The sequence below is a fragment of the Bubalus bubalis genome, chromosome 5, assembly GCF_019923935.1.
Source record: "Bubalus bubalis isolate 160015118507 breed Murrah chromosome 5, NDDB_SH_1, whole genome shotgun sequence".
Taxonomy (NCBI): Eukaryota; Metazoa; Chordata; class Mammalia; order Artiodactyla; family Bovidae; genus Bubalus; species Bubalus bubalis.
This window is the reverse complement of record NC_059161.1, coordinates 88,976,717-88,992,003: the sequence shown is the minus strand read 5'-3', so window position 1 is coordinate 88,992,003 and position 15,287 is coordinate 88,976,717. Positions and strand designations below refer to the sequence as shown.

Sequence of the window (15,287 nt, the reverse complement as noted above, 5' to 3'; positions counted from 1 at the left end):
AAAATAGAAGTAGTAAAAAAAAAAAAAGATATAATGAACTTATACACAAAACAGAAAGAGACCCACAGACATAGAACTAACAAATTTATGAAAGGGGAAAGGTGAGGAGTAAATTAGGACTATGGGATTAGCATATACACACTACTGTATATAAGATAGGTAACCAGCAAGGACCTACTGTGATAGCAAGGGAACTCTACTCAATATTTTGTGTTAATAATAACCTATAAGGGAAAAGAATCTGAAAAAAAATATATTTAACTGAATCACTTTGCTATACACATGAAACTAACACGCTATGGTAAATCAATTATACATCAATAAAAGCTGAAAAAATTGTAGTGATAATAATAGTAATAGTGGTAACAATAGCTAACATTTTCTGAATGTTTTGTTTGTGCCATGCACGGTGCTGGGAAGTATCTCATGTAGCCATCATAGCAATTATGTATGAGATAGGTAATATATTTATTCCCATTTGATAGATGAGGAAACTGAGAACCTAGAGGGCTTTGCAGAGTGAACAGTATTGGGTCCAGGGAATGTCTGAATGAATATAACAGATTAAATGACTGCAAGGAGAGATACCTATTAGTTTGCTGTTGTAGTAGCCTGAAGAAGAGGTGGTGAGGGACTTGACTGAGGCAAAGGCAGTAGGTTGGAGAGGAATTTGAGAGATAAATTGTATATGGAAATACTTAAGTGGATGATTTCACGTATGGAAGACAGAGAAGCCAAGGATGTCTCCAAATGCCACACGTAGGTGAATAAGTAGTTGTTGATGTCATTAACCTAGGAAAAGACGAGGAAGAGCAAGTTCATGGAGCCTGGGGAGAAGGAGAATGAGCTTGGCTCTGGTCCTGTTGAATTTGATTTGCTGTGGGACACCTAGACAGAGGGTGAACTGAGAAGGGGAACTCCTGTGTGTAATAACTGCAGTGACCAACAAGAAATTTTATTTAATCCTTCCAAATTTCAATTTCAGGAAGATACTTGGAAAATTCTACTTATGGAGTCCCGGCTTTGGTGCCGCTTTGCCAGCATCTTATGTGGCCATTCTAGTTGAGAGAAAAAGCAGGTAAAATTTTGCATATCTACATATTTAGTAGAACCATTCTCACCCAAATTAGAGTTTTGTTTTTGTTTTTTGCTTAGTGTTTGTTGTGGTCCAGGGAAGAGAATTATTTCCACATATATTTCTCAATCTTGCAAATATTTGATGGAAAAAATAATTTTATACTTATTTATGTTTTTAAGCCTATGAAAAAGAAGATTGACATTATACAGTAATAATACCCATTAGTCTTTGTTTACTAAAAATCTAGAGTCCTCTGATGTGCCAAACTAAAGCATGACATGCATAAATTCTAGCTAAAGATCTTTTCTATAATCACAATACCATTATCACACCTAAGAACATAAACAATAATTTTCTTTATTCATATAGATTTATAATTTGCTTTAGACTCATTATCTCTATTAAATCAGTTATTATTTTTAAGATTTTTGTTATCAATTTGAAAATGTTCCATGTGGAATAATAAGGTTTCTGCAAAATACTACAAATGTTATGTAAGTTTTTCAGTCAGATAAACTGTTGAAATTAGACATTTGGCATAAAATAATTTTTGCCATCTCAAGAATATTTATTTTTACTGCTGAGACCTGCTTTGATTCCACCTTTATCCCAGATAATCAAGATAGTGTCATGTGTTAATCAAGATGGGGTCATCTTTCAGCTGATGAAGATATTTGTTATAATCATCGATCCTCTAGTAAGAATATAGATAGATCTTGTTATATAACTAAATATTTACCTAAACTACTTGTTATTTTTAAGTCACTAAGTCGTGTCTGACTCTTTGCGACCCTCTGAACTGTAACCCGCCAGGCTCCTCTGTAATGGGATTTCCCAGGCAAGGATACTGGAGTGCTGGAGTGGGTTGCCATTTCATTCTCCAGGGGATCTTCTTAACCCAGAGATTGAACCCAAGTTTCCTACGTTGGCAGGTGGATTATTTTACCACTGAGCCAGCAGGGAAGCCCTAAACTACCTGAGGCCATTTTAATGCATTTTTGTAAATGTAATAATATCTAACTTTTTGTGATTCTCTGTTTGATCATGCTTTTGGATTAGTAAAATTACTAAAATCAAAGGGTGTTATAACCCCAGCAAAATCAAGTCAGTATTGCTAGGAACATGAGCTTCCCTGGTGGCTCAGTGGTAAAGAATTCTCCTGCAATGCATGAGATGCTGTGACATGGGTTTGATCCCTGGGTTGGGAAGATGCCCTGGAGGAGGAAATGGCAACCTAGTCCAGTAACCTTGCCTAGGAAATCCCATGGACAGAGGAGCCTGGTGGGCTACAATCCATGGGGACACAAAAGAGTCAGACACGACTAAGAGACTAAACAAAAACATTACTCAGGAATATAGATTACCCCACCCAAGAGGAGAGTACAGAGTAGTCACTAAATAAGTGTGGCTACTGGACCTATATTATCTGACTTGGGAGACTAGCTCTGCCACTTATTGGGTGACTTCTATGGCTTATTTCTTACCTGAAAAATGGACATAGTGATTAAGTACTCATATAGTTGTTCAGAGAATTAAATGAGTTAGTTATGTGAAAAGTGCTTAGAAGAGTGTCTGACACATGGTAACTGTGTTGTGTTAAGTATTTTTATTGTTTTCTCCCCTATAAGTAATGAGAGTATTTTTCTGGTGATTGTAACTTCTTGATCAGTTTATAAATACGAATATTGGTTTTTGGAAATATGTTTTCAAAATATTCTAAAATGAGAACACTTTCCTACATAATTCTAGCACTATTATCACACATAAGAAAACTAGCAGTCATTCCCAGCTACTGCTTGTCCATACTGTCCTAAAATACTTCATAGCTGGTTTTTTTGAACCGAAATCTAGTCAAAGTTGTTGGATGGTGTTCTGTTTCTTTATTTTCTCTTGATCTCGGTAAATCATCCATCCCACTTTTATCCTCCATGGTAGTGACTTATTGATATGACCAGGCCAGTTATCTTGTTGTGTGTAAAATCATTTCTGATTTTGTCAGAAATTTTTCCTCACAGAATTGTTTAAATGGTATTTCCTGTGAACTTGAAGTTCAGTCGAAATCTTTGATTAGATTCGAATTAAATATTCTTGGTAAGAGTTTACTTCATAGATGATGCTGACGCCATCGGGAGGCCCAAACTTCTGAGTAGTTCTAAGTTTGAATATGTGATTAAAGTGGTAATCACCAGATCTTTCCAATGAATTGTTATTGATGATGAATTAGATGAATGGATTTCCTGATATTCCATAATCTCCGCTTTGCTGGAATAAAGCTCAGTTGATCATGACATCACTAAGACATCATTATTTGTGAGACGGTTACTTGTGTGTGTTATATGTTTGTGTGTTCTTTATCCATTTTAGTGTCATTGTCATATTTACTTTATTAAATGTTTGATAAATTTTGTTGTTTTTCCCCTTACTCTGGTGTAATTTAAGTAGCAGTGAATTTTCTGGCCTTTGAGTATTTAGTCTGATCCTCTGTGACCCCTCCTGGCCATGGTGACTCTTTTGGGCATGGTAGTTCTTAAGAAGTTGTTTCCTCTGTGGAAACTTGTCTGCCTAAACTCACTCAACTCTGTCTCTAATAGAAAGTTATCCATCTCTTAAAAATTTTCCATTTCCCCAAAATTATCCATTTATAAAGATTTTTATATTTATTTGCATGAAGTTCATACAAAATAGTCCGATATGATTTGATTGAATTTTCTGTTTTCAATGGTTATTTCTCAACTCATTTATTTTGTATTATTCTAGCTACTAATTTTGTTGATTTTGCTTTTCAATGAATCATTTATTAGTTCTGTTTTTTGGTTTTCTAATTCATTTCTTGCTGTCATTTTTTTCCTTCCTTTTTTTTTTTTTTTTTTTTTTGCTAATTTTCTTTCCTTTTATAATAAATATCTTTTTAGTTTGGAGCCTTATTTATTTTCATTCTTTAAGTTCTATTGATATAAGTGTTTAAGGCTATGAATTTTCCTCTTTGATTATGTATAGATTCTGATATGTTGTATTTACATAATCATAATTTTCTAGAAATTCTGTAATTTTAGTTTGTTTTTCTCCTTTGATATAAGAATTATTTAGTGGCAAGCTTAAAATGGAGAGGCCTCTTTGTTATTGCTGGCTTATGGTAACTGGGCTTCCCTGGTGGCTCAGACGGTAAAGCGTCTGCCTGCAATGTGGGAGACCGGGTTTGATCCCTGGGTCGGGAAGATCCCGTGGAGAAGGAAATGGCAACCCACTCCAGTATTCTTGCCTGGAAAATCCCATGTACAGAGGAGCCTTGTAGGCTACAGTCCATGGGGTTGCAGAGTCAGATACGACTGAGCGACTTCACTTCAGTTCATGGTAATTCCGCTTCATCATTTGAGGAACTGCCAAAGTGTTTATTGTACCATTGTTCATCCTCTCCAGCAGTAACGAGTCTAATTACTTCACGTTGTGACTAACACTTGTAATTATATGCTTTCTGATTATTGTTTCCCTGCTGCTGCTGCTAAATTGCTTCAGTCGTGTTCGACTCTGTGCGACCCCATAGACGGCAGCCCACCAGGCTCCCCCGTCCCTGGGATTCTCCAGGCAAGAACACTGGAGTGGGTTGCCATTTCCTTCTCCAATGCATGAAAGTGAAAAGTGGAATGAAGTCTCTCAGTTGTGTCTGACTCTTTGCAACCCCATGGACTGCAGCCCACCAGGCTCCCCCGTCCCTGGGATTTTCCAGGCAAGAGTACTGGAGTGGGTTGCCATTTCCTTCTCCAATGCATGAAAGTGAAAAGTGGAAGTGAAGTTGCTCAGTTGTGTCTGACTCTTCGCAGCCCACCAGGCTCCTCTGCCCATGGGATTTTCCAGGCAAGAGTACTGGAGTGGGTTGCCATTGCCTTCTCCGTAGAGAGTGAAGTAGTATTTAAGGTGTGGTTTAGGTTTGCATGTCCCAGATCACTATTGGTATTGAGCAACTTTTCATGTACCTACTAGCTGTTTGTAGATCTTCTTTGGAAAAATGTCTGTTTAGATCCTTTGCCTGCTTTTTATTGGGTTATTTATCTTTATATTATTAATTTGTAATCCTTCTTTAGTTATTCTAAATAAAAGCCATTATGAGGTATAGGACTGGTAAATACTTTCTCCCATTCAGTGCCTTGTTTTTTATATTCTTGATCATGTCATTTGAAGAACATACATTTTACATTTTGAGGAAGTCCAATTTATATATTTTATTCTATTGTATTTTTGTGTCATATTTAAGAAGCCCATTATCAAATCTAAGGTCACAAAGATTGTCTCTGTTTTCTTTTAAGAGTTTTATAATTTTAATTTTCATATTTCAGTCTTTGATCCATTTTAAGTTAATTTTTGTCTGTGATGTGAGGTAGGGGCATACTATATTTTTAGTATCATTTTTCACATGTTTGTTGCTATACATGGAAATGTATTGAGTTTTTGAATGTGATCTTGATTCCTGGGTTCTTGTGGAATTTACTTGTTAGTTCTAATAAGTTTTTCTGCATATTCCTTGAGATTTTTTACATTGAAAATAATGTTGTTGCAAATAGGGACAATTTTATTCTTTGCTTTCCAGCCTGTACATCTTTTATTTCCTTTTATTGTGTTGGTACATCCTTCCCTTGTTCCTGATCTTAGGGGAAGGAATTCAGTCTTTCACCTTTACATATGGTGTTACCTGTAGGGTGTTTTTTTAAGATACTCTTTATCAAGTTTAGGAAGTTCAGATGTATTCCTAGTTTTGTGAGAGCCTTGATCATAAATGGGTATAGCATTTTGTTAAATGTCTTTCCTGGATCCATTGCTATGATCATGTGGGTTTTTGTGCTTTATTTTAGCCTGTTGCTAGCATTTTAAGAATATTAATGAGGTCAAATTGATATAGTTTATCATATCTAGGATGGGTTTTCAATCCTGGCACTATTGACTTGTTTTGGGCCAGATAATTCTTTGTTTGGGAGAGGACTGTTCTGTGTATTGTATTCATACATACCATTGGCACTCCCTTCCCCTCCCCACCAAATTGGGACAACAAATAATGTTTCCATAGGAAACATGTCCCCATGGGATCAGTTCAGTTCAGTCGCTCAGTCGTGTCTGACTCTTTGCAACCCCACAGACTGCAGCACGCCAGGCCTCCCTGTCCATCACCAACTCCTGTAGCTTATTCAAACTCATGTCCATTGAGTCGGTGATGCCATCCAGCCATCTCATCCTCTGTCGTCCCCTTTTCCTCCCGCCTTCAATCTTTCCCAGCATCAGGGTCTTTTCAAATGAGTCAGTTCTTCACATCAGGTGGCCAAAGTATTGGAGTTTCAGCTTTAGCATCACTCCCTCCAATGAATATTCAGGACTGATCTCCTTTAGGATAGACTGGTTGGATCTCCTTGCAGTCCAAGGGACTCTCAAGAGTCTTCTCCAACACCACAGTTCAAAAGCATGAATTCTTCAGCACTCAGCTTTCTTTATAGTCCAACTCTCACATCCATACATGACTACTGGAAAAACCATACCTTTGACTAGACGGACCTTTGTTGACAAACTGATGTCTCTGCTTTTTAATATGCTGTCTAGGTTGGTCATAACTTTTCTTCCAAGGAGCAAGTGTCTTTTAATTTCTTGGTTGCAGTCACCATCTGCAGTGATTTTGGAGCCCAAGAAAATAAAGTCTGTCACTGTTTCCATTGTTTCCCCATCTATTTGCCATGATGTGATGGGACCGGATGCCATGATCTTAGTTTTCTGAATATTTGAGTTTTAAGCCAACTTTATCACTCTCCTCTTTCACTGTCATCAAGAGGCTCTTCAGTTCCTCTTCACTTTCTGCCATAAGGGTGGTGTCATCTGCATATCTGAGGTTATTGACATTTCTCCTGGCAATCTTGATTCCAGCTTGTGCTTCCTCCAGCCCAGTGTTTCTCATGATGTACTCTATATAAGTTAAATAAGCAAGGTTATAATATACAGCCTTGATGTACTCCTTTCCCTATTTGGAACCAGTCTGTTGTTTCATGTCCAGTTCTAACTGTTGCTTCCTGATCTGCATACAGATTTCTCAAGAGGCAAGTCAGGTAGTCTGGTATTCCTCTCTTTAAGACTTTTCCAGTTGATTGTGATCCACACAGTCAAAGGCTTTGGCATAGTCAATAAAGGAGAAGTAGATATTTTCCTGGAACTGTCTTGTTTTTTGCTGATCCAACCGATGTTGGCAATTTGATATCTGGCTCCTCTGCATTTTCTAAATCCAGCTTGAACATCTGGAAGTTCATGATTCACGTACTGTTGAAGCCTGGCTTGGAGAATTTTGAGCATTAGGTTACTAGCGTGTGAGATGAGTACAATTATCCCCATGGGATAAATCCCCCCTTTGTTGAAAACTACCAATCTACATTGTTACTGAATTTTTTGTCTAGTTTTATTATTTACTGAGAGAAAGGTATTAAAATCACCCTTCTGTGGTTCTGGATTTGTCTGGTTCTCACTTTAATGCTGTCAGTTTGGTATATACACATTTATGGTTGTCATTTTCTTCAATGATAAATTGAACTTGTTATCAATATAAGATGTTTCTCTATAGCTCAGATAATTCCCTTTGCTCTGAATTGTGTTTTATTTGGTATTGCTATAACCACTCCAGCCATGTTGTGCTTGCATTGTATTGAATTTCTTTCCAGTTAATTTCAAATCCCTTAGTTTTATATTTGAAATGTGATTTTTGTGGATAACATGTAATTGGGTCTTGGATTTTTATTTTTTAATTTTTAAAAATTTTGTATTTAAAAATTAAGGAGTTACTTCTTGGCCAAGCCATGTGACTTGGAGGATTGTCATTTCCCTGACTTGGTATTGAACCCAGGCCCATTGCAGTGAAAGCCAAATCCTTACCACTCAACTGCCAAGGAATTCCCTGGGTCTTGGTGTTTTAAGTCTATTTTTACTAATTTTTGTCTTTTAATTAGATTAATTAGTCCATTAACATTTGGTATGTTTATTATGATGTGACTAAATTAGATCCACTGTTTCATTACTATTTTTCTTCTTTTTTTCTCTCTCTGTTCCTTTTCCTGCATTCTTTTCCATTATTTGAATTTTTTTTTTTTTTTTTGGGTAGATGGTGACACTGTGTTACTTTAAAAAGATTGTCCTCCACTCCCTTTTTAAAATGACTATATTTTAGGGGTAGGAGTTTTAGGTTCAAAGCAAAATTAAAGGGGAAGTATAATGATTTTTCATATATCCTGATCCCTACACATGGATGTGATGTGCTGTGCTTAGTTGCTCAGTCATGGCCGATTCTTTATGACCCCATGGACTGTAGCCTACCGGGCTCTTCTGTCCGTGGGGATTCTCCAAGCAAGAATACTGGAGTGGGTTGCCATGCCCTCCTCCAGGGGATCTACCTAACCCATGATTTGAACCGAAGTCTCTCACACTGCAGGTGGATTCTTTATTGTCTGAATCACCAGGGAAGCCCAAGAATACTGGAGTGGGTAGCCTATCCCTTATAGCCTCTCTAATTATCAATATCACCCAACAGAGTGGTACGTTCGTTACAATTGATGTACCAAGATAGACATGTCATTATCAGTCCAAATCTATAATTTACATTAGGGTTCTTGGTTTTGTATATTCATGGGTTTGGACAAAGTATATGGACACATATAGACCATTATAGTATCTTGCAGAGGAATTTCACTGTCTTAAAAATCCTCTGTGCTTGCTTATTAATCCTTCTCTCCCCTCAACCCCTAGTAACCACTATTTTTTTTAACTGTGTCCATAGTTTTATCTTTTCTAGAATGTTGTGTAGTTGGAATCATACAGTATGTTGGCTTTTCAGATTAACATCTTTTACTTAGTGATATGCGGTTAAGTTTCCTCCATGTCTTTTCATGGCTTGATGGGTCATTTCTTTTTGGAGCTGAATAATATTACATGGTCTGGATGTACCAGTTTATGTATCCATTGACCTACTGACAGACATCTTGATGGCTTCCAAGTTTTGGTAATCGTGGATAAAGCTGCTGTAAACCTTCAGGTGCAGGTTTTTATGTAGACAAACATTTTCAACTCCTTTGGATGATTGCTAAGGGTTGTGATTGCTGGATCATATACTAAGAGTTTGTTTAATTTTGTATGAAACTGCCTACTGTCTTCCAAACGGTCTGGGCCATTTTGTATCCTCACTATTCCTGTTGTTCCATGTCTTCACCAGCATTTAGTATTATCTGAATTTTGACCTTCCTAATATGTGTGTTGTAGTATCTCATTGTTGTTTTAATTTGCATTTCCTTGATGATATATGTATGTTATGGGGCATTTCTTCATGCATATTTACTTTAATCTCTATGTATATATATATTTAAAGGTTTCTTGTATTTGACATATAATTGGGTTATGTTTTAGATCAGCTTTGACAATCCGTCTTTTAACTGTCATTCAGAGTAATTGGTGCAGTGATAAAGAATCCACCTGCCAATGCAGGAGACCCAAGAGATGTGGGTTGGATCCCTAGGTTCAGGAAGATCCCCTGGAGTATGAAATGGCAACCCACTCCAGTATTCTTGCCTGGAAGATTCCATGGACGGAGGAGACAGGCAGGCTATAGTCAGTGGGGTTGCAGAGTCAGACACGACCGAGCATGCACATAGCTAGCGAAGTGATTGTTGATATAGTTGGATTGATTTCCACCATATTTGTTACTGTTTTTCCTTTGTTGCGTTTGTTCTTTGTTCTGATTTTTATCTTCCAGTCTTATGTATTGGATTGGCAAAAACGTTCATTCAGGTTTTTCTATAAGATGTGATAGTCAAGCTCCTGGAGGTAAGACTCACAAAAGTGTGGGCCCCTCTTAAGACCAATACCTGTGGAATTTTTAACTCCCAGACTGTGCCTCCCTCTGTTTATCCTAACTCCCACACTGAACCCCCTGCTGTGTATCAGTGACAGTGCAGATTGTCCTCTCCTGACTCACTCCCTCAGAGCTTTCACCTTGTGAGTTTGTGCTCTGTTATGGTCTTAGTCTCTGTATCTGCTTGCAGTTTCTGCAGTTTAGGGGGCAGCAGTTTGTAGTGTGACCTTACTTTTCTTGTGGAAGTTGACTTTTCAGTTTGTTCAGCTTTTTACTTGGTTTTAGGACCAAGTGATGGAAACAGTGTCAGACTTTATTTTTGGGGGCTCCAAAATCACTGCAGATGGTGACTGCAGCCATGAAATTAAAAGACGCTTACTCCTTGGAAGGAAAGTTATGACCAGCCTAGATAGCATATTCAAAAGCAGAGACATTACTTTGCCAACAAAGGTCTGTCTAGTCAAGGCTATGGTTTTTCCAGTGGTCATGTACAGATGTGAGAGTTGGACTGCGAAGAAAGCTGAGCACCGAAGAATTGATGCTTTTGAACTGTGGTGTTGGAGAAGACTCTTGAGAGTCCCTTGGACTGCAAGGAGACCCAACCAGTCCATTTTGAAGGAGATCAGCCCTGGGGTTTCTTTGGAAGGAATGATGCTAAAGCTGAAACTCCAGTACTTTGGCCACCTCACACGAAGAGTTGACTCATTGGAAAAGACTCTGATGCTGGGAGGGATTGGGGGCAGGAGGAAAAGGGGACGACAGAGGATGAGATGGCTGGATGGCATCACTGACTCGATGGACGTGAGTCTGGGTGAACTCTGGGAGTTGGTGATGGACAGGGAGGCCTGGCGTGCTGCGATTCATGGGGTCGCAAAGAGTCAGACACAACTGAGCGACTGAACTGAACTGATCACTTCCAAGTTCCTTACATGGAAACTGGAAACTGGAAGAAGAATTTTTTTGTAAGAATTTCATTTTTATGTATTTATTTCTTTTTAAATTTTTCCAAAAGTCAAACTCTTTTTTGAAGAGTAACATTTATTTAAATACCATGATAGTAGCAAAATAAAATTGTGTTATTAATATTAAAAGCTATAACTCCTTAAGGCATAAAGAGGTTTCCTGGAAGTAGTTTGTTTCCTATTCTCCTTTTACATTGCATAGTAAACTGTTTTTTAAGCTTTCTGTTTTTATTTATTTAAGTGAGCTATTGCACTAGTATTTTATTCACAGACACTAGGGATTCATAGAAAATTTGTCCTAGATTATGACTTGTTCTAAATATTAATTGGAGTGGGTTTACTCTGTTTGAGACCTGATTAGAATTTGAGGCTTCTCTAGTGGCTCAGATGGTAAAGCATCTGCTTGTGATGCAGGAGACCTGGGTTCAATCCCTGGATCGGGAAGATCCCCTGGAGAAGGAAATGGCAGCCCACTCCAGTACTCTTGCCTGAAAAATCGCATGGATGGAGGAGCCTGGTAGCCTATAGTCCATGGGGTCGCAAAGAGTCAGACATGACTGAGTGGCTTCTCTCTCTCTATCTCAGATTTTAACTTCTTTATGAGTATTATCCCATAGTTTCTGAAGAACAAATGATCCTTATCATGATGTGATTGTTTAGTAGTTGAACTTTTTGTGACAGGTGTTGATTTAGTTCTGTTCTTTATTAGATGATGCAACTAAAAAACCTGGAAATAGCTCTAAGTTTTTTTTTTTTTAAGCGTTGTGTGTATATATGTACATCAAGCACAAATTGTTTGGGGTCTAATTAAAATTTTTAAAATTAAATTTTACAGTATTGGTCAGAAGCTAGTGACTTTTTAAAATGCAAGTTTAAAAAACTTTTTTGGCTTTAACAATAAAACATAGAAAAGCAAATCTTTTAGCTTTGTTTCTTTATAAGTTGTTGTATAGTGTATATTACTTTAAGGAAGTCTGGTCTCTGTTTATCTGAAATTGTGCAAAAGTTAACAAGTGGTCTTACTTGCTTTGAAAACATTTTTTATTTAGCAACAAATTTTTCTTAAGATCTCATTAAAGATCAAGATACCTGAGTAACCTACTCAGATTACTGAGTAGGATCTGGTAGAAAATAATCTACCAGAGTTTTTAAAACTAGAATACACTATAAAACAACTTATAAAGAAATAAAGCTAATTTACAAAGGTTGAAGATAGGTGTATTTCAAAATTATTACATCTGGCCCCAAATGAAACATATTAATATTGTAGCGTTTAAGGAAGAGGAATTTATAATTATGCCTTTAGTTCCCAAAGAAAGTCAATGATATGTTGTTGGAGGTGGCCAGTAGGCAGCTTGAAGTGTGAATCTAGATTCAGGAAAAGCATGGTAGTTATATAAATAAAATTGGAGGTTTCCTCCCGTAGGTGATTATTGAAGCTATTGAAGATTAAAGTCTCAAAGCTCAGAATAGGAAGCCTGAGGTTAGAAGTTGGGAAATAGCAACATTTAAGGAATTAGTTTTGAACCAATTTTTAAATTAATTGATCAGTTATTAGTTCATCCTTTTAAAAGTAAATATCAGTAATATATTAGAAAGGATAGAAGAAAAAGAATGTGGAGGATTAACAGTTTTTTTCCAAGTTAGCAAATCATGATAATTTAAAATTTTAAATCTCTGAAGCTCTATTCAATAATGAAATCTTTACTAAAGTTATACGCTTTATACTCAATTGTATAATCATCTTTTTTAAAAAAGCATTTAATGAGGTACAAGCATACAACATGGTTATATACACAAATATGTATGATGGATACATATGTGTGTGTGTGTGTGTGTGTGTGTGTGTTATATACGTATAGATATATTAGTGAAAATCTATCTATATTCATGAATATGTTTTCATCTATATTGGTTTAAATTTATTTCCTCACAACTTTTTTCTCTCTGTCTCCAACTCATGCATCCTTTTATTCATCCATCCACCCATCCATCCATCTGTCCATCTTTCTCAGTCTCCTTCCATCTACAGAATTAAACATGCTTTGCCAGCTAGTTCCTAACACCTTGTAAGAGGGCAGCTTACTTAAATCTTAATCGCATCACTATGGGGTTCTGAAAAAGCTTTGAAGTTGTTTCCAGGGTTGCTTAAAAAATTTGTGCCACAAAGAACTGTGATCTTAGTAACTCAGCAGGAAGCTTTGGTAACATCTAGTTTATCCCTAGGTGGGCTGTTAAGAACTAGTCTTCTCTTTCTTTTTCTAGGAAGTGCTTTGTTTGTGGTTCAGAAAGAAGTTGTTCTGATGGATTTTGTTTTGTAGAGTTGTTGTGGATTTGCTTTGATATTTAGTATTAGTTTAGATAAGTTAAAACTGCAGGGTGCTCAAACAAGGACATGGATTAAAGTATCAAAAATTGGGTATTTATTCTAAGCATATTCATGGTTTAAGTTGTTAAATTACATTGTTGTCATTATGAAACTCCTAAGCAGATGTGACCAAAAGGAATCAACTATGTATTATGTGGGTAAAAGAATACCTATAAACAGGCCTATAAATTATTGGTATCTTCAAGTTTCAGTGTCATATTCACAGGAAGAAAATGAGATTACCTTCCAGTCTTCTGAAAAGCTTGCCTCTCTATTATCCACTGTATACCATAGAATATAATTATGGAGTCTTTCTCTAGTCTAGAAGTTTGTCTTACCCATTCCTGTGCCTTAAAGAAGTATTTTATACTGTTCTGAAATATTTTGACAAATGAAATTCTATTTTATTTTGAAAGACTTTCTGAAATGATTAAATAAAATATCTTGGTAAACTTAGTGTTTAGGAACATTCACTTTGTTTTTCTTTAATCTCTAATTTCTCCTTATCCATTGAACACAGACATATTTTATATGTATATATAAATATTTAGAAGTTACACTACTAATACCTAATACCTACTGTATTCCCTAGTGACCTGAGTTATGAAATGTGTTCCATACAGTGTCATTCAGAAGTTTGAGAAAGTTTACTAAAGAATATTTACACTAAAGTTTCCAGAAAATAAAAAGCATTATCGTCCATCTAATTAGACAAAATAATGTCATTAGAAGATAATCCTTGAAATTTCAGTAGAATGTGAGGATACCTTTTACTCTACTGCGATGTTAAGAAAATGTAATTATTTTAATATTTCCCCATAAGGAATAGTGATACTCTGATTGCACAGTTCTTACAACAGTGGTTCTTAATACTTTTTTAGATAGTACCCCTTGATGTACACACTACTTACATTTTTGATGGAAGTTTAAAAGATTCACCTCCTTTCCCCATCCAAAAAAAGAGCTTATCTGTGGTTGAAAGAAATACTTGACTAACTTTAGGTTGCTTATTCACCGAGTTTCACCAGTCTTCTAATCTAGTGATTAGATTAGAAGAATGGAAGTATTTGTGTATCAGAGCCTCCTGTGAAGTTTAAAAAGTTATTGTCCTCCTTGGCCCCTGCCCTTCCTCTAGGCCCACTTTTTTTCTAACTGACATCTCCCCGCTTCCCCATCAATGTTGTAGCAGTGTTTTAATGTGTTACTTGGTTTCCAGAGAGAATTTACTCACTAGGAAGGCAGTGACTTGTTTGTCGTCAGACTTAGGCTAGATACAGTCAAGTGTTAAATAATAAAATGGTATTTAATCAACTTATCCATTTCCTGTAATACTAGAGGAAGTGACCATCTCTGGAGAAGTGATAAAATAAATTGCTGTTCTGATATTCTAACCTGCCAAATAAAATACCATCCTCTCATTCTTGAGGCTGTTAGCTTTGGGTTGGAATTCAGATAAAGCTGAGGAGGAGGTCATCTTCCTCAGTGATAAAATAAATTACTGTTCTGATATTCTAACCTACCAAATAAAATACCGTCTTCTCATTCTTGAGGCTGTTAGCTTTGGGTTGGAATTCAGATAAAGCTGAGGAGGTGATCTTCCTCATTATTTGGAAATGGTGAATTGATACTTGGGGCTTCCCAGGTGGCTCAGTGGGTAAAGAATCTGCCTGCCAATGCAGGAGATGTGGGTTGGATCCCTGGATCAGGAAGATCCCCTGGAGAAGGAAATGGCAAACGATACAGTATCCTTGCCTGGGAAATCTATCTCATGGACAGAGGAGCCTGGTTAGCTACAGTTTATGGGTTGCAAAGTGTCGGACAAGACTGAGCAACTGAATAACAACACATTGAAGCTTGAGACCGTAATAGTTTCAAGTACTCTAATAGCAATACATCCTTGGATTTTACTGATAATTGGACACGACTGAGCGACTTCACTTTCACTTCTCACTTTCATGCATTGGAGAAGGAAATGGCAACCCACTCCAGTGTTCTTGCCTGGAGAATCCCAAGGACGGGGGA

General features: G+C 36.8%; 1 protein-coding gene across 1 annotated transcript in view; it reads left to right on the top strand.

The window, feature by feature from the left end:
* Positions 1 to 15,287, top strand: part of TMEM135 (transmembrane protein 135) — a 264,007-nt gene that overhangs the window by 41,508 nt on the left and 207,212 nt on the right. Inside the window, exon 3 of the mRNA XM_006069758.4 lies at positions 986 to 1,078. Coding sequence (XP_006069820.1) covers positions 986 to 1,078 — 93 coding nt within the window. The remainder of the gene's footprint in view (positions 1 to 985; positions 1,079 to 15,287) is intronic.